The 23317-nt window shown below is 36.4% G+C and overlaps 1 protein-coding gene across 1 annotated transcript in view; it reads left to right on the top strand.

Moving 5' to 3' along the window:
• The first annotated feature begins 219 nt into the window (after positions 1 to 219).
• The window catches only part of atp2c1 (ATPase secretory pathway Ca2+ transporting 1), a 38558-nt gene continuing 15460 nt past the window's right edge, over positions 220 to 23317 (top strand). Inside the window, exons 1-12 of the mRNA XM_048154158.1 lie at positions 220 to 371; positions 10986 to 11090; positions 13621 to 13737; positions 18632 to 18721; positions 18820 to 18855; positions 19057 to 19118; positions 20433 to 20541; positions 21006 to 21161; positions 22167 to 22235; positions 22330 to 22405; positions 22559 to 22625; positions 22738 to 22862. Of these exons, the coding sequence (XP_048010115.1) occupies positions 348 to 371; positions 10986 to 11090; positions 13621 to 13737; positions 18632 to 18721; positions 18820 to 18855; positions 19057 to 19118; positions 20433 to 20541; positions 21006 to 21161; positions 22167 to 22235; positions 22330 to 22405; positions 22559 to 22625; positions 22738 to 22862 (1036 nt within the window). The 5' untranslated portion in view covers positions 220 to 347. The remainder of the gene's footprint in view (positions 372 to 10985; positions 11091 to 13620; positions 13738 to 18631; positions 18722 to 18819; positions 18856 to 19056; positions 19119 to 20432; positions 20542 to 21005; positions 21162 to 22166; positions 22236 to 22329; positions 22406 to 22558; positions 22626 to 22737; positions 22863 to 23317) is intronic.

Here is a 23317-nt window from a genome sequence, read left to right on the forward strand (position 1 = left end):
TTTATAGTTATTTAAAACTGTTTTTTTAAAAAGAGAGAACTGTATTATATTCAAAATGTAGAGATAAAGCCGTCATCATGTCCTTGTTATATCCTACTTTGTTATAATATTGACAGAGGGAATTAGCCTAGTGCAAATAGTCACTCTTTATATAATTATAGTTGATTTCTAAGAACGCATTTATGCCATTGTATCCAACAGCTTATCTTTCCTGGAAATTATTTGACTTGCGATCAGTTTATTGACAGTTCCCAAGTCTCTTTCCGTCGCCCCGCCCCCTTTTTGCGTGCTATGCGCAATGACGCCATCAGCGGCCGTCAGACAGATTCGACGAAAGCTCACGGAAGATGCAAAAGAAAAAGGACCCGCTGGTAAGTTTCAAGAAAAGGCATTTTTCCTTTATCCGAAATCCATTGCCGGCTTTATAGCGCTTTAAAATACCCGCTGAGAGGCTCAGACAAAGCCCCGTTTGTTTAGACGTTGTTCCACACTATGTTGTGTGTAAATGTATGCCATGAAACACAGCTAAAACATAATTAGAAGCCCGTTGGTGTGATTTAAACATTAGCGGAAAGCTTGTTGTCGCCGCTCGCGCTCGGCGAGCGACCGTCATTCAAATTAACGGCTTCAGCTGAAAGCAACGTACATCGGCTGGAAAAGCGATAAGGTTTAAGGTCAGCCGTCATGTGCTGTTCTGTCAGTGTCCAACCAAAATAACTAGTTAACCGTGTCTCGCGTGACATGTATTAGTGTTATAGATGACTTCAGTAGGTTTTGCTTAAGCGCATTTGCGGTTGAGGACGCTTGAAACTTTAGTTGAGAGTGAGAATAAGTGATACACCCAGACTTTGTAGTGGGTATGGATTGAATTTGTTTATTTTGATCGTATATAACACGTATATCCTGAAGTAGAGCATTGAAAAATATTGATTTCATCCGGTTTGATCTGACGTACATGCGCGCTCACTTCATAGTTCCACCCTGTCAAATGTGTCTTTGTTTTTTCAGCTGTTATCTACAGCTATATATGTTATCTGTAGCTAAACATACGGAACAGAGCAGGAACTGTTGTATTCTTTCGCGAAATAGGCCTCGGAGTAACCATATAAGCATCACATGAGTAGTAAACTGCCCCCCTGCCAACCTGCTGTCGTTCTCTGGCTATTGCAGTGTTTAAAGTTCATTGCCACTGTGTGGTGTGCTTGACTAGAGCTTTTTGCAAGCATGGGTGCGCCAATGACAACAAACCTGGAATAACTGGGGTGACAGAGTCCAGTTCATCGTGCCCTGACATAGCGAATGCATACATGTATGCTGATGCCTACCTAGACCGCACGTTTGGGCATTGCAGTCAAGTTCAAGATTTTGAAACATAAAATAAGTCAAAGAGGTTTATCTCGCTGTCATTACATGCCATAAGTGTCGTTGTAATTTGCAGACAATGACATGCATGTTGCAATAGTATGTGCATTCCGATCTATAGCATTGTTGCCACAGAAACGTCAGCTTAGACTGTCAACATATTTCTGTCCTTTGAGTTTTCTGATGTGCCTGCAGTGAAACAGAAAACCAGTGGAGTGTCACGTGACTAGTTGAGCCACTAGTTATAATAATAGGCAATAGTCATTTTCTTTAAAGGGTTAGTTCACCCAAAAATGAAAATTCTGTCATTTATTACTCACCCTCATGTTCCACACCTGTAAGACCTTCGTTAATCTTCAGAACACAAATTAAGATATTTTAGTTGAAATCCCAGGCCTCTCTCAAGATCCATAAAGGTACTAAAAACACATCTAAATCAGTTCATATGAGTACAGTGGTTCAATATTAATATTATAAAGTGACAAGAATATTTTTGGTGCACCAAAAAAAACAAAATAACGACTTATATAGTGATGGTCGATTTCAAAACACTGCTTCAGGAAGCTTTGGAGCATAATGAATCAGCGTGTCTATTCAGATGTTCGGAGCGCCAAAGTCAGGTGATTTCAGCATTTTGTCAGTTTGACAAGCGATCCGAATCATGATTCGATACACTGATCCATTATGCTCTGAATCTTCCTGAAGCAGTGTTTTGAAATCGGCCATCACTATATAAGTCGTTATTTTGGTTTTTTTTGGTGCACCAAAAATATTCTCGTCGCTTTATAATATTAATATTGAACCACTGTACTCACATGAACAGATTTAGATGTGTTTTTAGTACCTTTATGGATCTTAAAAAAGGAAATGTCATTGCTCCCTATGCAGGCCTCACTGAGCCATCGGATTTCAACTAAAATATCTTAATTTGTGTTCTGAAGATGAACAAAGGTCTCACGGGTGTGGAACGGCATGAGGGTGTGTAATAAATGACAGAATTTTCATTTTTGGGTGAACTAACCCTTTAAATCCATAGAGAGATTGTTTTTTGGCAATAACATAAAATAAACAGACCTTATGTGCAGTATGAGATGTGATTTCATTGTGATTTTGACTTCACTTTTAGGCCTGCGCAGATACAATGATATATTGCAATTTTTTGTTCTCAAATTGCATCAGTGCTTTTGTGTGTTATTCAAAAAAAAAAATCTTTTTTTTTTTTTTTTTTTTTGAGTTTGTGTTAATTTAATTTCCTGTCGTTAGTTAATTAAGAAAAATGTGTAAATAAGCACAAAGTCTTAAAACTGCTGTTTCTCAGTGTGGTTAGAGACGAAGTGAACCAGGTTTGTTTGAAGTTCATTCTCTCCATTTGGCACAGTTTTAATCACAAGTATCGCGGGTTAATTGTGAAAAATCATATTGATGCTTGTTGCTGTATGTATCGCATTGTTTTTGCTTGAAATCACGTTTGTAATTTTGTGATTCATCTCAGAGCTAATGAGTTAGTTTTTTTTAAGTCCCTGTGGAGACATTGAATAGGTCGAGATCGTGATTTCTGAAAAGCGGGTGGTCAGTGTTGCAATCTACAGGCCGAAGTAATACCCAATAGTTCTGTGCAATGCTGAAGATATTACAGAAAGATATGTTTGTGTATGATTGAGGAGGTGAAGGAGAGTTTAGTAGGTGTCTGACTGTTCACCCCTTGGATGATGAGAAGGGTATATTTGCTCTTTCCATGTGTGTGTTATGGGATTTGCATGTGTGAAGAGGACTGCCTCATTCCACTGGATTTCCCTCTCTACCGCTGCCCTGTCCACTGTTTCTCTCAGTTTTTCGCAGTACTTGTGGACTGACATCTCTATGCTATCTAATAGTTCCAGAGAGCCTCCGCCTGCAGGCACTGTCAGGACAGCCAGGAGGAAGATTATAAACTGCTCTCTGTCCCAGCAGCCCCTGCTCCATCTATATATAACTATGCAGTGCATTTAACTTCCTGTGCAGCTCCCATTAACTTTAGGTGACAGATAGAAGATTAAGAAGTATCTGGAAGAGTGTGGTGTGGTCACTGTTTTTCTTTTCTTTTTTTTCTTTTTTTTTTGGTCACTGGTTGTTTTATACCCTAACCCAGGCTTCAGAAATGCAGAACTTTAAGAAAATTTGTCAATACGTTCAAATTTTTTGTGAAATTAATTGGGAACTAAGACAGTTGATATAGTATGTGTTTCAGTATAACATTGTGATGCAATCCTGAAAGTTTTAGTTTGGTATTTTCACAAGTGGAATCAATCTTTCGATTTTCCCACCACTGCACAGTCAGTGCTTGGATATTTGGTCTCTTGTTTACCTTGGTTTTGGAGAAAAAAAGATTTTCTTTCTCTGTGGGAAGCTCTGTTCTTGTTTCAACAACACTCTTCTCAGAGAACACTTTCAAAGTTAACAATAGTGCTTTTTGTTTTCGCTGAACTGTATGATCTCTTAGCCTGGACTTATTCCATTGTAAATGATAATCTTTTATTTGTTCTTATCCTGAATTCAACTCCTGCTTTGTAAACATGGAATCGAGGTATTACTCCTTTTAATTTGGTCACTAACACCCCAAATAGACCTCTTTCTCAAGATATGTTTTATTTTCATTAGTTGTGCTTACTAAGGCATTATCACCACTGTTCATATTTATTAGTAGGGGTGTGTCCGTACTATCATATCTATCACATTTCTTTTTTTCAGAATATTCCATCAATACTTAAAGGGATAGCTTACTCAAAATGTCTTTCCAAATCTTTGACCCTTTTTTTTTCTTCAGTGAAACACAAAATAAAATATTTCTGATGACAACTGAGTTATATTATATGAATGGAAAACACTGAGACATTTCTCAAAATATCTTTATTTATGTGAAGACAGTAAGTCATACAGGTAAGAATGACATGAGGGTGAGTAAATGACAATTTCATTTTTGGGTGACCTATCCCTTTAAAGGATTAGTTCACCCAAAAATAAAATTTCTCTCATTAATTACTCACCCTCTTATCGCTCCAAACTCGTAAGACCTTAGTTCACCTTCAGAACACAAATGAAGATATTTTAGATGAAATCTGAGAGGTTTTTTTTTTAATCTCCCATATAAAGCAATGAAATTACCACATTCAAGGTCCAGAAAAATAGAAAAGACATCGTTAAAATAGTCAACATGACTACAGTGGGTTCAATGTTAATGTTATGAAGCGAAGAGAATAATTTTTGTGTGCAAAAACAAAACAAAAAAAATGACTTTATTCAACAATTTCTTTTCTACCTTGTCATTCTTTTACGCAGTTTACGTTGAAGACACATTGAAGAGCTTCCGGTTTCTATATCAGAATGCCGATTCCATATTGGCCGCCTCCTGTGTCAGCATCACACGCATGCGTCGTGGTGCTCACGTGAACGCCGTTGGCCAATGCTAAGTCAGCGTTCTTACGTAGAACCTGGAAGCGCTTCACTGTGTTGATTACGTCAACAGCGTAGATTGACAGGGTAGAGACGAAATTCATTATTTTTGTTTTGTTTTTATGCACAAAAGTATTCTTGTTGCTTCATAGCATTAAGGTTGAACCACTGTAGTCACATGGACTATTTTAACGTTGTCTTTACTACCTTTATGGGCCTTAAATGTGGTAATTTCATTGCTTTCTATGGGAGATGATAATCCTCTTGGATTTCATCAAAATTCTTCATTTGTGTTATGAAGATGAATGAAGGTTTGGAACAATATGAGGGTGAGTAATTAATGACAGAAATTTAATTTTTGGCTGAACTAACCCTATAAGATCTTTGTTTAGCCCTTTTAAGCCACTTCAGAGCAAATACAAATAAAATAGATTAAATAGTGATATATATATTTTTTTTTTTACCAATTAGAAAAACCATCATCATGATCATTTCTAAATTTAGCTACATATAGGCTATTTTTGTAAAATGCCACACATGAAAATGTTTTGAGTGATTTATATTTTAATGGATTATAATGTTTATTTCTACATCTAAAGTAATTGTTTTATTGTATTGACACAAATCCAAATTTAGAATTTTTTGGGAAAAATATCTTTAAATTTTAAAATGTTATAACTAAAAAGTTTTTGGCATGGTGTTTAAAAAAAAACAAAATCTATATGGTCTATGGTTAATTTTTTATTCATAGTATTCAGTATATTTTAAATGTTCCATGTATCACCCACACCCCACCCTACTTCTGTTCAGTTTTGTACATGGCAAGAGAGAAACGAATTCTGTGCACTCTCTCTCCCTCTCTCTCTCATAGATACGTGTACAACATTTTCACAAACTGAAGGACTCAGATTATTGAAATGTGTTGAAGGTCAGTCCACATTGTTCCTCAGTACAACGCAAGGGATAAAGATCTCTCCTCCCCTTGACTTTTGACTATCAAAAGTCCAAGAATTTCCATAGACAAAAATGAAAATCAAAGAAATAGAGGTGTGACCATTCAAAGACATTTTAGTGCGTATTTGTGTTCTGGTTTGTTTAGGAGCATTGTGTAAGGCTCAACTTGTCAGATGGAGGATGGAGAGTGAGGTTTATTTAGGGCATGGCTGGGGCTTTTATCAGTGTTTTTAGTGAACGGCATTTTTCCTTCTCCTTTTTGTGTACTAAGCATTTCTTAACAGATTCTTTTCATACCACATATGTAAGCTCCTACCCTAAAACTGTTAAAAAGGTGAAGAGAGGTTGATCGAAGAGAGTGCGGTTTCAAATCCGCGGAGGCTCTGCTAGAGTGAACGTGACCTTGTGCCTCTCGGCGGACTGCAGACGATCAGTCTCGATCATCTAATGGAGAACGCTGAGAGAGCAGTTTGTTCTGTGTCCGTATGGCCTTGAACCTGCGCTTGGCCCAATTCTGTCAGAGGGAGAACCAGGCACAGTTTGTAATTGAGACCCAGATAGGGGGCCCGGGAGACGCAAAAACAATTAAAGCTTGATTTATTTATTTATTTTCGATTTGTTTCGCCAGCTGAGTGAGAAGATAAATTGCTTATCTCGCTTTCGATATCACTCTTGTTAGTAACTGATTTAGAGCTTTACTATTAAAACATGTTGTAATTGTAGAGAAAAACTGTCAGTCAAATAACACATCTCAGTTATAATAGAGCCACGTCATATTCCTGAAACAGGTTAGACTATAGAACACCGAGATATTTTGAGCTATTATTAGATCTCTGAAAATGTTAAAGTTTGTTAAGAGTTTTTCAGTAGAATGTTACAGCTTTTGTTTTTCATACAAAGAAAGTCTTCTGAAACTATACATTGCTGTGTGCAAGGAACCAGTTTGCATTTGTTTTCAAACTCGCCTACATTACAAATTACATAACATGCAAGAATCAATGGTGTTTAATGATGTCAAACCTGCCATGTTTCTTAATGGCCTAATTTTTCAAAAGTTTGGGGTCAGTAAGATTTTTTTAAAAGAAATTAATACTTTTATTCAGCAAGGACACATTAAATTGGACAAAGTTGACAAACTGATCTTTTAAAGGTCCCGTTCTTCGTGATCCCATGTTTCAAACTTTAGTTAGTGTGTAATGTTGTTGTTAGAGTATAAATAAAATCTGTAAAATTTTAAAGCTCAAAGTTCAATGCCAAGCGAGATGTTTTATTTGACAGAAGTCGCCTACATCGAACAGCCAGTTTGGACTACATCCCTCTACTTCCTTCTTTAATGACGTCACTAAAACAGTTTTTTGACTAACCTCCGCCCACAGGAATACACAAGAGTTGCGTTTGTAGAGTGTGTTTGTCGCCATGTCGTCGAAACGCTGTTATTTTCATCCCGCAGTCCAATCACCGGGTCTGATTCCGGCTCAAATTGATAGGGTAAAATTAAAGACATGTTTACAATAACACTGAGCGCGTGCATCTCCACGTTATGGTAAGAGGCGTAACTTTTCTGGGCACGGTGCGCTCAGAGCTGTCGAATCACAACACAGGAACCGCTGGCACAATCAGAACTCGTTACGTATTTCTGAAGGAGGGACTTCATAGAACAAGGAAGTCATCAGCCCATTTTTATGACAGTGGAAACAGCGGTATACAGATAAGTAAATTATGTGAAAAATACTGTGTTTTTTTACACGCGAAACATGAACACGTTATATTGCACACTATAAACACAATCAAAGCTTCAAAAAACCACGAAAAACGGGACCTTTAAATATATATGTTTCAAATAAATACTGTTCTTTTGAACTTTCTATTAATCAAAGAATCCTATAAAAATATTTAAGTATTAACCACAAAAATACTGATACTTTTTTTTTTTTTTTTACATGTAAAATGCATTTTCATTATGCATAAACTCGAGTTTGAAATACATTATCTGCTTTCCCAAAAGTAATGTTCACTATCGTTCGTGACAACAGACTATGATCAAGTTTCAGGGTGTTTCTGAGAAGGGATGCATTTTATACAAGTAGACTGTTTGCATGGTATCAAGAGCTGTCACTAATGATTATTTTGGAATCGATTAATCAGCCGATTATTTATTAATCGAGTAATCAGATATTTAAAAAAAAAAAAAAAAAAATTGTGATAATAAAAATAGACATAAGAGAACAATAACCATTACAATGAATTAAAATACATGGGTATAAAAACAATGAAGCGATTATAATTGGTTCAAATAAAGTATCAAAAGCAAGTAATCAGCAAGTTTTATTGAACAACACACTTAAAATATGTAATGTATGTAATATACATAATATAAACAATCAACTTATGTACATTACATATTTTAACAAATGCCTGCAGAGGGCGCCAACGGCCTGTGATTGTTGTTGTTACACTTTACAGCATGATAAAATCCTTGTTCAGTATTGGCCAAACAACATTTAATTCAAATGAATACTTAATTGTAAATTTTTCATATTTGGCCACTTCTTTACGATATAAATGCTACAGCTACTGTAATTTATTGTACAAGAACATGTGGACACCAAAACTTGTAAAATCAGAGCAAGGGTTTAAACTTTTATTTTGAAATCATGATGAACACCAGTTTGCATATTTAGAAACATATTGATGTATTCTCCTGTGTTGGCGTAGGACGTGTATAAAAGTGAAATAGCTCAAGTTGCGTACCCAGATGAACGTTATAAGCAACACAAATTATGCAGAGATGGAATGTCGCACTTCACCCTGAAACCCATATATTTATTTAACTGAATCCCAGCCTTTGTGATTTCACAATTGCAGCACTATGCTATATTATGATTTTTAAATGGTTTTAATATATATTGTGCAGCCTTTGAAAACGGTCTATTAATGCAGTCCATGGATTCTCGTCCATGGAACGCTCCGCTTCCAGTATTTTGCTGGTTAATCGCCACGGGCAAATTGCAATCTGTGATTTTTTTTTTAGAATCGAGTAATCGAATTTAATCGAAGAATCATGAAAGCCATAGTACCATCATTTTTAAAATTGACCCGGATAGCTCAGATAGCAAATTCATTCATTAGTATAAAGCATCTGTTCAGAGTGAGGTGAGAACGAGGGATTGGTTCATCCAGGTTTAAGCTGTTGCCACTCTTAATTATGGGAATCCGCTCAGGCTCAGACTCACTTGATCTTCAGTAAGATACTTTTATCTGTATGCTGGACCTGCCGAGTGAAAGTGTAGGAAGAATGATGTGTAACACTTCAAGATGCTAAGCTGATGTATAAGGCGCTGTCAGATTCATGCTGGATCTGATGCTTAAGGTGATACGGACTATAAAAGGTAGCCCTGATTTTCTATTTCTCTTAAGATCTCGTCTCTTGTCTTCTTCTCTCTGTCGTCCTTTAGAAGGGTTTCGCTCTGAATGATACCTGCCAATGACATTTACATTTTTTCATTTAGCAGATGCTTTTATCTAAAGTGACTTACAATGACATCCATCCTGAGGGGAACTCTCCTAAAAGTTCACTCTCAGAGAGTGTTTAGAATAGGCTCTGAGCATATTGTCTGTCTGGTCTGTTTTGCAGTCGTGTCCTGAAATCTAGTGACAACAGGATTTTGTTTCGATTTGCATTTTGTGCTTAAAAATGTAAACAACCATCTGGGGTGTTTTGTTCTTTCCATTGTTACCTAGTTTGTTTAAAGCATAGCACTCTGGTGTAAAGTCTCTGAACATTTAACCTTGGGTAATTCCGAATGACCCAAGAATATATCTACATTTCATTAACTTCACCTCTATTCATTTACCAATCACAAGTTATAGTGAATGTAAATAATTGGTCATAGGGAAGTTGAAACTTCCTAAAATTAGACAACAAGAATGTAGTTTGACTCTCTATTAAAATTACCAATGCTCATACTTAAGAGAAAGTGTGTTGTTTTATGAGCAATCCACAAATGCCACAGACTTGCACTACCATTTAAAATGCTGAGGTTGGTAAGATATTTTTAATGTTTTTGAAAGTAGTCTGCTCACCAAGGGTGCATATATTTGAATACATTTAAATATTTAAAAGTATTATTAATAATAAAAGAACATACTGATCTCAAACTTATGAACCAGTGTACATTGGACAAGGAATAATGGTGCTGTCTTTTGACTCGAGTCAGTAAGTAACCACTCAGAGCACCTTAGCAACCAACTGCGACCACAAGTTTTGCATCGCTTGCTCGTGTTTTCATCAGAATATTTGAAAATCTACTATATTTAGCCTGTGTGGTTTACATCTCTCTCTTTGTTGTGTACTGAATCACCCTTTTTTATGTTTGCTTGTGATATAGAGGTATATATTTTTTAATTGATTTGCATTTTGATGAACCAGTATCAATTGTAAAACCCCAGTAATTAATATTTTAGTCTAGTCAGTTTAGTCATTTAGTCAGCTGATGAATAACAAAACTTTGTAGTGCAGCTCCCATCCAATAAATATTTTAAAATCTATTATATTTCGCCTGCGTGGTTTACATCTGTTTTTTTGTGTACTGAATCACCCTTTGTATGTTTGTATGTGAGTTTCAGTGGCAGTGTTAGAAAAAGATTTCTGGTTAAATGACCAGATCAATATGCAACAAAGCAAATGTAGGATAGGATATTGCAAGGATGTTCATCTAGTGCTCTTTGTGAGGCTGAACCTGATGTTCATGGCCATCTAGATTTTAATGTCATTCTCTTCCCTAATGCGCTCCAATCCATCTGTTGGGCTCCATTATTGCTGTCGGATGATCTTCCTCCAGTCAGACTGAGGCACATCTGTGGCTTGCTCTAATGGTGCTTTTGTAGCTGAAAGTATGCAATTTGAGAACGTATCAGATGATTTTTAAGGAAGTTACTTCCTGGTTTTGCCTAGATTTGTTTATTGTTTCCATGTGCAGCACTGAAGGGGTCAAAGTTTCTTCTGGGCCTGTAATCCTTTTGTACATTGCACTCACGTTTTTTGAGAAGAGATTAGTTTATGATGGCATTAGCTTTGGTAATGCTTTGATGTGGATTACCTCTAAAGTTTGAACCTTTTTAAGTGTTTTCTCTGTGTGATCACATGGGTTATCAATTTTAGATGCCAACATCCTCCTCTGTTGATGTTGAGTTTTAATCTGTTTAAAATAAATTTCTTTATTTTTGTTTATTTTTTTCAGCTTGCCGAGTGTCAACCCCCCTGTGAAAATGAGACCATGGTTCCAGTACTGACTTCAAAAAAAGCCAGTGAATTACCTGTGAACGAGGTTGCCTGTGCACTGCAGGTATATTCATGTCACACATTATTTTATCTTTCTTCAAAAAGGATCTAAATGTGTTAAACTGTTAAAAAAAATAATAATTTGCAATTAGATTTTAGAATTTAATTCACAGCCCTAATAGCTGCACAAGTTAACAAAAAGCAACTCAATGGAATTACGCCATTCATACAACATTAGTTAATTATATAATTATCAGAGCTTGTCATTTTGCTACAGAAATGTTGAACTCTATTATTTGACTTGTTGATTATAAGTCAGGTTGTTGATTATGAAAGAGACTGTAATAAAGGTTTGTTGACCATATTATAGTTGCATATCTCTTCCATGCCACATTGTTTTGAACTATTAAGGGTGACTTGGACTGTTTCTATGCAATTTAATCAGAGGAGTAGTTCTACACACAAGAGTGAATAATTGACTAAAATGTAACATTTTGGCCATTGCTTCCCAAATTTTTCCCAGCATGCTTCATTCTTAATCACAGTCAACAAACAAACAAAAAATGCCCAATAAAACAAGTATGTTTTGTTTTTTGTTACTTTTTAAATGGGGTGTTATATATTTTTTTTATAATGTGAATCAATTACTTATTCAGAATGGGTTCTGTGTTTCCCCACCGGTCACAAGTGTTACTAATGACTTGTTTACCTAGCATGTATACATGTATTTTTCATCTTGACTTATATGAGCCATGTAAAAGGATTCACATGAAACCAAAACCAGTCTGAACTTTCATTTATAGTTGACAAAAGAGTAAAATATAGGGCTTTTTAAATTGATTTTAGTCGATTCTCATTTTGATGAACCAATTTCGATTGTAAAATCCCAAAAATCAATATTTTAGACTAGTCAGTTGGTCATTTAGTCAGTTGATGAATAATAGAACTTTGAAGCTCACCTCCCATCCAGTAAAAAGCTCTGTGATTTGTTACTTTTGATATGAAACTTAACCTGTTCTTCAATATGTAATGTATGTTTGAATAAATCTGTCATGTTTTTATGACAGTCACCATTTAAATGTTTCAAAAAACAAGCAGAAACATAATTATGTCATTAAAAAGTTATTATTATAAAGTTATTATTATTTAACCTTGCTTATGTGTAATTGTAGATGTAGGTAAATGTAGGTAGCCCTATGCAAAATGAGATAATAATTTTAAGATATTTTTTCCTTGAGAAAATCTGCCATGTACTGTACCTAAAATATACCCCAATAAATTGATATCAAATTGAATCAAATTGTAAGCTTGTGAATTGAAATCGAATTGAATCGTTAAATTTGTGCCAGTACCCAGCCCTAGTAAAATACATCAGCAACTCTTTCTAGTCCCTTCAAATTTAAAAGTACATTTTGGTCACAAACGTGACCAGTGGGATAAGGGACTGTCCATCATTATTGCAAAATTACTCAGACAGGAAACTCAGGATACCAATGTGAAGTAGTTATTATACTAATACTAATACTAATAAATAAATATTTGACTGCAGAATACCACCATTAATTAGATTGAGGCATTCCAGAAAGCAACTTCTTAGAATTTCTAGGAAGGACTTCAAGGAACAATATTGAGTGATGACTTTTAATAAGTCAACATCCTTTGTTGTTCTTGGATCGGCACTCCCATCCCACAATATGATTTTATCGCAAGGGATAGGACAATGATCGTCTGATAGGAATTATGTTTCAGGAACAAAACAGGATGTTGGATACTTGTTTAAATCACATTGTGTCTAGCCACAGCCTATAAAAACAGCAGCAGTGGAAGTCCAATAGAATTTCGTTATGCAGGCAAACATGCACCAAAAGCACAGACTGCATGCCTTGACACAGGGGAATTCAAAGCCCATCCCTGCAGATATCACACAGTGTCCCTTAATGAATCACACCAGGAAGATTAGAGAGTGCTGGGATGTTCTTGCAGTCTCAGCGTGGATGATAGAGCTTGCAGTGCCGTGTCCATCACCACACTGACGTGACCATCTGCTCTCAGAAGACCTTTATTCATCCACTGTTATCAACATTCAATCACAGTCTCTAGGAAGCACTTAAGCCATGAATAATACACCTTGATTATTATTATTTCAATAGAAAATAAAACATGATTTTCATTGTGTACCAACAGAAACAAAGGAGAGCTTGTGGCTTTCCAGTTTGTTGTAAAACGATACAAAGCTGTCAGATTTGGTTGATCTCAGCACCATTTTGTCCCCCGTTCCTAATATTGCACAGACAGCAGGTCTTTAGGTGCAGTGAATTAGCTTTTATACTCTCTCATGTTCATGATGCAGTGCTCTGGTCTCAAGGTCTTTTTCCACACAGGGAGCAGAAATGCATTGTTGGTGACAGCTGTCTAACTGTAGACTTGCTAAAGCTAAAGTTCCAGGACACTGGCTTTATTAGTTGTTTCCATGGCTCCAGCATTCTTATTTGTTAGTGGTTAATGTCAGTTGTCATGGTTACACATCTGATGAGTGTTATTTTGGGAAGGCTGCATTTTTCTGACTTAATTCCCTCCCTCTCCCCCTCTGTTAGGCTGACCTCCAGTTCGGTCTCACCCAGGAGGAGGTTGAACGACGTCGCGCCTACCACGGATGGAACGAGTTTGACATCAGCGAAGATGAGCCACTCTGGAAAAAATACATCTCTCAGGTTGGGTGGCTAAAAAAATTAACAAAAGCAAAAAAAAAAAAAAAAAATCTTGATTCTTAAAGGTATATTTCACCCAAAAATAAAAATGATCCCATGATTTACTCACCCTCAACCCATCCTAGGTGTATATGGTGTATATCTTCTTTCAGACGAACACAATCGGAGATATATTTAAAAATATCCTTGCTCCTCCAAGCTTTATAATGGTAGTGAAGGGGGACCCAGATTTTGAAGCCCAAAAAAAATTCATCCATCCATTATAAAAAGTAATCCATATGGCTCCAAGGGGTTAATAAAGGCCTTTTGAATTGAAGCGATGCGTTTTTTTGTAATAAAAATTGTAAAAATGTAATAAAAGCTTCCAGCGGACGACCATCCGCATACTGCGCAATTCGACTTATGCCACAAGAGTAACCCCTGAAGTGATGTATGATGCAGGATGTAGGAGTATAGTGAGTTCAACACCCAGTTGAAGGAGTCCATAAATGATTGTTTCTATTTAAAGTCTTGCGACAAAAAATAACACTATTGTGAATATGCCTTAAAGCTGTAAAACGACCCAGTTCATCCAGTTCTTCCTTCTAATATAGAGATGACAGGTCGCTGTCCTCTGTAAAAAAAATTCAGTCCACCTTGGTCAGGAGGTTTGTGCTGATTGGCTAAATATAGCATTATAACTGGGAGGAATTGTATTTATTTCCCACAGTCACCCTTCTTTAGAGGTGGCACACTTTGTCGCCTTCATCCTTTTTGGCTTCCCCTGCTGAGTGTGATGTTTTACATCCCAATTTCTATAAAATGGCAAAGCATGAGTAAAAAAAAAAAATCTAACTATAAGTCATAACAAGGGTGAAATTTGTATCACAAATATGCCATGTCACGACTGTCAAGTGCGACTGGTTGGTTCAAGCTGATAATTACTGCATGAAGATGAATTGGCCTTTATTTCTCATTACGCTAATCTTTTTACTCTACAGCTACAAAGGCTTCTTCACGTCTTATTTAACACCTGTGATTACACTAATTTTCTGACGCAGCCAAAGCTCAGTTCCCAGTTTTACCTTTGTCTTACATCTGCTGTTCAGAGTAGAAAAGGCTTGTGAGTCTGTGAACAAGGCTGTCTGAGGTATCACTGCGTCTCTTTAAGAGTCGCTTTAAGAGCAACATGCTGTCGTGCCTTTAATCTGTCACTTCACATAGGCTTTTTGCTTTGGGATGTGCCCGACCTCCCTCTGTCTCTCTCTTTTCTGTCCCCCCCCCTTTCTTTCTGTCTTCTAGGCTCTCTCCTCATTTACTGCCCCATGCTTCGCAGACCAGAACGTATCACACAGGATTTTTTTTTTTTTGTTTGTCAGGCACGGCCACCAGCACTTCTTTTAATAATACCCCATACTTCTTTCTTTTTTCTGCAGATTTATTCAAATTCTTGACTGTATTTTTATCACAACCCCACCAGCCCACAAAAACACAGCGTAAATCCGGATGTGTCACAGACTGAGAGAACGTCAAAGGACTTTCAACAGACAGCAAAGTCAAACCCTATTTGTTTTGCCTTCCTGTGTGTAACCTGCCTGTTACTGTGTGGCTGTGGTTTGGTTTTGAAAAGGCTGCCGTATAGCTCGCTCAAAAGAAATGATGAGCTCATCTTGTGCGGTGCTGTTAATTGCCGGTTATGCAGACGCGGCGATCCGCGGGTGTCAGATCCTGCCGTAGATTAAAGCTGCATTCTCTGTATGTGGCCAATCAAAGAAAGTAACCCGCACTCCCATCGTTTTGATCTTCACTTTCTAGAGCTTTACCAGTGTTTCATTAGTAGTTTCTGGTGTTGTTGGTTATCAGGTGACCTTGGGGGTTTGAAATAAACCAAATAACATAAACATCCTGTCTAAGCAGTGTCATTCCACCGCAAGCATTGCATTGCATTGAGTCTTCTTCAGTCGACTATAAAACTGGTGTTTGCAGAAAGAGAACTAATGCATGACACACGTCTCTAATAGGGCTGGGTGATGCAGATAAATAATATGCAAATATTTTTCAGCTTTCTGATGATATTCAGTATATCTTAATATGTGTTTGCTCAGTAAATTCAGTAAAAATAAAGTAAAAATCTAGTTAAACAAAATAAAGTTTTCACATAATTATACACTAGTGCAGGGGTCGGCAACCCAAAATGTTCAAAGAGCCTTATTGGACCAAAAAAAACAAAAAAACAAATCTGTCTGGAGCCGCAAAAAATTAAAAGCCTTATATAAGCCTTATATGAAGGCAACACATGCTGTAAGTGTATATTAGCTATATTAGCCTACTATCAAAATGACTAAGTAGGCTACAAATACATAATGAGGTATTCCCGTGGTATATATTTAAAAACCGCTGAAAGCTATAGAAAAAAAGAAACAAATGAATCGGTGCAAATCACAGAAACAGCTGGACAGAGAAACATGGATTTGCAGTTATCATTTTGTGTCAAATTGTTGGATTTTGAGGTAAAATCATTCCATATATATTGTATTGTTATATATTATGTTGACAAATCATCAATTAAATGTTTTCCATCTTATATTCTGCATAATTGTGTGTTTTAAAATAAACACTGACAAAAACTATACTATAAAAGTGGTTACGCAGATTTAAACCTACCTATATTGTAGTTATATAAAATATTGACAGGCAGATTTGCTTTATGTATTTCCCCAACGTTGAAATCAGGCACATATAAATGTCAGGAAACACGACTCCTGACTGCATGTCAATATCCATGGATTAGGTTTATTTGACAAGTTGTAAGAAACACTTTTGAGTCCAACCTTTAGTTTAATTCGTTTGTTTTACTCGCGTTTTCGCAGTTTCCCCCATTAAATCCAGTCATGAAGCAGGTTCTTTTGCCACTCAGTCCAGCTGAGGGAGCGCGTTCCGGCAGGAAAGTGACATCGATGCATACCCTCTATTGCGCCGCGCTGAAACGTGTGACACAGGCTATGATGCAAAATGTTGAAATTTAATATTTATTATACACATTTTTACAGCATTGGAAAATGTTAAGAATGTTTGTGTCATGTTTGTCCTCCTACAGAAACCATATGAAAACAAAAAATATGTCCCCCCCCCATCTTTTTCCATTTTCATACATTTTTGAAAAAGCTCAGGGGAGCTACTAGGGAGGCGCTAAAGAGCCGCGGGTTGCCGACCTCCGCACTAGTGGCTGTCGTGGATGTTTGAAGGGATGTTTTTGGTAACCCTTCAAGTTTGATTAAACCAACAAAATATGAGGGCAATATTTTTATTTATTTATTTATTTATTTATTTTTAAATATGAGGCAAGAACAAAACTCTAAATGTTAAGGTATTTATCTGACAAAATTATTTAGCAAAAAAAGGCAGCAACAGGTTTTACTTTACTATGCAAAAAAAAAAAAAAGCATGCATTGAATACAACAAAACAAATTCTTCAAAATATGTTTTTTTTACTTCATAATTTACTTCATAATATCTTTGTATGACAGCCTAGCCAAAAATTATGTCCACACAATTTGGCATGTTTCATTGCATTATCAAATAAAACAATTGACTCCAAGCACATCTACGCAATATGTTTACAAAATCTTTAACACATTTTTAATAATATTTGAATAAAGGGTGATGTAGTGCATTTTCCACTATTTTCACTACCACTATTGCAAATCTGGGATTCAAAATCTAATTTTAAAAGAATTAATATTTAAATTAGCAAATGATGAATTTTAACTTCTTTTTTTTAACACTAAAACATTTTAAAATATTTTTTAGTGATAAAGCAAATAAATAAATAAATCAGTGTTGTGAACTAATAGGTTGTTTGCAATCACGTGGTTGTGGTGACGCGCGAAATACCGGTGGAGGGCAAGCATTGAAAATTAGAATGGAAGAGATGGAGAAAAGTCCTTTCTGTGCTGGTTTAGAACGGTATAAACAGAAAATCACAACATATGTTGGACGTGATCTTTATGTTATGAAGATGAACAACTTTTCCACTGAATTGAAACTGAAACTTGAAAGTCTTTGTTGTTGAATCGACTTCTGTCAGCTTGTTAAACATTTATTTATTTGGCCATTTTCTACCATATGTTGGCTGAAGCAGCAGCGCGTGACACTGTTCTCATAGTAACCAGATCAACATTGTGAACGGAATACTACAAAACTGAAGTGAAAACACCAAATTATCATTAAATGGGATAAAATAGCTTCTCCAGGTATCCATATTCATTTCAGTATCAGCAGACGCAAAACGCTATTAAAGGCGACAACTTTTAAAGGTAAAAAAACGATATAAGTTATACAAAACGGTATAAGTTATGTAAACAATATAAACACCTTCTGGGTTCTCAATTTTATCGATTTGAGCAACCATAAGCGACGCAAAACATACGAATTTCCAGTATTTGATAGGATTCCGATATAGAAAAATCACTCCCTGCCCTCCAGACTCATTCGCGCTGCTGCTGTGACGTCATGTGCAAACAACCTATTCAATGAAATGTGGTAATAAGTGATTTACATCAAACGAATAGAAATACCCTCCTCTTTTAGGATTTTTCCAACTAAACTGAATTATTTTACAGCATAGAACATTTTTCTGAACACTGTAGACCAATACTGCACATCGTTTTGGGCTTTGTATTCTTTCTGTCTGTAAAGATATGTATGTCTCTGGAGTATCTGAAAAAGCAGACTATATGACAGAGAGGTTGATAATTGATGCTGTCATGTATAGCTAACATTGATTATTCTAGTTCAAGCCCTGAGGCAGATAAACATAGACCTTCACCTTGAGATGTGGGACACAATTAATTCTGAGAAGCATTGCGCCCCCATGCAGTCTATTTTTCTGAATTTTCCTCTTTCTTTTGGTCTTCAGTTTAAAGACCCACTCATCCTGTTGCTGCTGGCGTCCGCTGTCATCAGCGTGTTGATGCGACAGTTTGATGATGCCGTCAGTATCACCGTGGTAAGCTCCTGCTCACTCCCCTCTGTCAGACTTTTGATTTCCTTGTTCTGGAAGTTCTGGATCAGTTCATTAACACTCTTGTATCATTCTTTTTGCAGGCCATTATTATCGTTGTTACAGTTGCCTTTGTACAGGTAAATCCAACATACACTGATGACATTACCTCACTTGACATGCCTTCATTCATCTGAAGCTATAGACCTCAGAGCGTTTGCAAATGTCAGAATACTTTTGAGATACTTTGGAAAAACTTGAAGTCTCACAGATTAATGAGTTGTATTGAGAGTGCAAGTGTGGTGGACATTTACTGTCAGCTCTGTTCTGCTTAATTTCAGGAATACCGCTCAGAAAAATCTCTGGAGGAACTAGGGAAACTTGTGCCTCCGGAATGCCACTGGTGAGCATTATCTACAGAACTCAAAAAGTGCTTTACATTCCACAGCTTTAATAGATATATGCCCGAAACAAGTTGCTATTAGAATGGGATCAGGCTTAACAAATAAATGACACAAAATCAATCCTACTTTTGGGTATATATACTACTGTTAATTTTTTTTTCATGTTTTTGAAGTAAGTCTCTTATGCTCATCAAAGCTGCAATTATTTGCTCAAAAGTACAGTAAAACAGGAATATTGTGAAATATTATTTCAATTTAAAATTTGTGAAGGCAAAGCTGACAGCCAGTCTTCAGTGTCACATGATCCTTCAAAAATCATTCTAATATGCTGATTTGGTGCTCAAGAAATATTTATTTTTATTGTCATTGTTGAAAACGGTTGTGCTGCTTAATATTTTTGAGGAAGCAGTGGTATGCTTTTTTTTCAAAATCCTTTGAATAGAAAGTTAACTGCTGTTTTTTATGCTGATAACTACACACGTACATTAGTGTCACATCCATTTGTACTATCAGACGACGATCCCACCAAATGTGCCTCAGGGTCGCTGTCTGTGAAACACATTTTATTGGAATGTGATATTTATAATCCTCTGAGTTTTTCATTCTACTGAAATTGTCAGTTCTTATTAAAATTAATCTTAAATGCATTGTATAGGTTTTTGTTTTATCTCTTATTTTAACCTGGATTGTACCTTTAAAAATAGACTTGAAAGCTTCTTTCTTTCTTTCTTTCTTTCTTTCTTTCTTTCTTTCTTTCTTTCTTTCTTTCTTTCTTTCTTTCTTTCTTTCTTTCTTTCTGTTTTGTCTTTAATCTTTATCTCTTTCAATCTTTTTTTGCTACATTAATGATTTAATATGTGAGGGCTATCTTGATGGCTTAGGTGTATTTCCCTGAGCCCACCAAATGCATAAAAGACAGCCTTTCAAACAACATATGGAGAGAATGAGAATGGGAGGTGTAATTTCCACTTCAAACACACAAAGTCTCATATTTGCACTTCAAAACCAGGCCGTGCCACAGTCTTGAGCCCTGTTCTCAAACACCTGTTGAACACCACTCAGCACGCACCACAGTGTGTTATCCTCTTTTTCTCTGCTACTTTTACATGAGTCCTGCAAAAGCATTTTTTTATCGCCAAGACTGTTGGAAGTACATTCACAAAAATATTTAACCTCTGCCTAGCCCGCAGGGCACAAATCTCAAGGTCTGTCCGCACGACTTCACTGGCCTAATTTCAAACCGTTCAACACTGTCCCTCGGTCGCACTCTACATTTCTCTTTTCAACTCATACCATCTCTCCCTGTACTCTAGTGTTCGAGAAGGACGTCTGGAGCATCTTCTGGCACGAGAGCTTGTACCTGGAGACACCGTCTGTCTATCAGTCGGAGAGAGAGTCCCAGCTGACCTTCGTCTTTTTGAGGTGTGAAATGAATATATGTCTCTCCTTGTCTCTTTCTCCTTCTCTTCCATGTGTCTCTTTTATGCACGTAGTGTACATGCAGAACAATATTCTATTGTGAATTATAATTTAGTCATATTCTAATTATGTATGTACCACATATCTTTATTATTGCCATAAGCAGATAAAGCCAATACTACAGTTTCAAGAGACACTCAATTCAGAATATTTACTGTAACAGAATGTCTAAACAAAAGTAATTTTGTGTAATATTAAATGAAAGCTTATCCAGAATTGGACTTAATTGGAAAGTGATGCACATGTAAACTGTTACACTCAATCAAACACTTCCCAGAACAATATGTGTTTTGAGGTTTTCTGGATTGCACATTCAAATGGCAGTTAGTGGTAGAAATGCTTGTGCTTGAAATAGCAGCAACGTTCTAATGGCCTGTTAGTGAAGTTGACCCTTCCCTGCCCTGCAGGCGGTGGATCTGACAGTTGACGAGTCCAGTTTGACAGGAGAGACCACCCCCTGCACCAAGACCTCTGCCCCTCAGCCGGCTGCCACCAATGGCGATATCACGTCCCGCAGTAACGTTTCCTTCATGGGTACGCTGGTGCGCTGTGGGAAGGCCAAGGTACAGTTACATCTAGACCTGAACTGAATCTACCCCCCATTGAAATCCTCAGAAAACTCATAATTCAAGCTGCCTTCATTCATAAAATTATACATATCCCCCACTGCTTGCATGTTTGTTTTTCTTTAGTATAATTGCATTTTGAAAGAGTAAATGTTTCAATAAGGTAAAATTTTGCTGGTGCACTGTGGAAAGGCTAAGGTACCGTTATATCTTTGTAATTGCTATTTGATGCATCAGACCACAAGGTACAGTACTTGTCAAAAGTTTGGAAACACTTCCATTTTTAATGTTTTTTTTTTTTTTTTAAATTGCTCTCCAAAGCTGGATTTATTTGAACAAAAATACAGTAATATTGTGAAATATTACAATTTAAAATAAATGTTTTCTATTTTAATGCATTTAAAAATGTAATTTATTCCTGTGATCACTGCTGAATTTTCAGGATCATTACTCCAGGCTTCAGTGTCACATGATCCTTTAGAAATAATTCTAATACGCTGATTTACTGCTCTAGAAACACCTCTTATTATTATCAATGTTGAAAACAGTTTTGGTGCTTAACGTTTTTTGTAATGTCCAAACTTTCGACCGGTACTGTACCACCAATAATAACACCAAAACAGTTTGCAAAATGTAAAAAAGCCCCTTTTAAAAATGTTTTTTTATAATTATCACTGAATTTTGATCTGTGTGAAAAGTTCAAAGTCAAGTCAGTTATTGTTTTCTTGAACATTCTTTGCTGATGTCTAAGTACTCAGATATTAACTTAATTTTTTAGTGGAATAAAAATAAATAGTTAATCATTGTTTTGTTTTTTATTATATTAAAATAGTGTTTGTTTATTTATTTATCTATCCATTCTTCAGATTTCCCCACATAATTAGACAATGTGAAAAAAGTATGAAAATTAAATGTGAGACTAACTAGACATTTCTCTATTTTTTCATCGCATAAGATGAATCATTTGCACACATTTTTAATAATTTTGCTTTTAAATTGTAGGGCATTGTCATAGGCACTGGAGAAAATTCTGAATTTGGCGAAGTTTTTAAGATGATGCAAGCAGAGGAGGTAATCATGCATAAACCAGAGAGATTGATGTTCTAAAAAACACATTTGCTTCATATTTAAATGTTTTCTTTCCTTCTTATTGTTTTTTAAACAGGCTCCTAAAACCCCATTACAGAAAAGCATGGATTTGCTGGGAAAACAGCTCTCCCTTTATTCCTTTGGGATAATCGGTAGACATCTTGTTAAGATTGTCCAATTAAAATTCATTGCACTTTCATGAGCTAGTGATACATACCATCTCATTAAATATGCAAACCCTAATTTCGGTTCTGTCATATCCTGCCTTCACTCTCTGTGACGGCATTAATATTTTCCATTTTCAGGGGTGATCATGATTGTCGGATGGCTTCAGGGGAAGTACATTCTAGACATGTTCACCATAGGCGTCAGGTATGTCCTTAATTAGTCCATAACAGAGGCGGATGTTCCCGAGAGGCATGTGACTTGATGTGTAGTACAGGTTTCAGCCTTTTAAGTGTTGCATCATTGCTCTTCTCTTCAGCCTGGCTGTGGCAGCTATCCCAGAAGGCCTCCCCATCGTGGTGACAGTGACTTTGGCACTGGGAGTGATGAGGATGGTGAAGAAACGAGCGATCATTAAGAAATTGCCCATAGTGGAGACGCTGAGTATGGCCAACATTTGTAACATACCAAAATTGTTTATCATGCAAAAAGTTTTAATGGTTTCTCTCTCAAAGCGCAGTGTAGTGGGAAAAACACATTTATCTTCATTCATCCAAGTATGAGAGCATGACACACAACCTACCTGTGTTGGTATATTTAATCAAGTAATTTTTTAGGGATGCACCGATACAAGTATCAATATTGGGCCCGATACGGCACTTGTGTACTCACACTCATTAAAATGCTCCGATAAAAACAACTGATTCCACGCAGCATGTACAGTACAGTGCTTGTGACAAAAAAAACACTGACAACAGAGCAAACAGAGAGGAGATGGATGTCTGAAGTAAATGTATTGAATTAACAGAATGTTAAACAGATTAAATATTTACGCCTATATAGCTGCTGTGCATGAGCTGTTACGTGAAACACGGAGTGGATTGAGCGGGCAGCGGCAC

The sequence above is a fragment of the Megalobrama amblycephala genome, linkage group LG13, assembly GCF_018812025.1.
Source record: "Megalobrama amblycephala isolate DHTTF-2021 linkage group LG13, ASM1881202v1, whole genome shotgun sequence".
In the NCBI taxonomy this organism is placed as follows: domain Eukaryota; kingdom Metazoa; phylum Chordata; class Actinopteri; order Cypriniformes; family Xenocyprididae; genus Megalobrama; species Megalobrama amblycephala.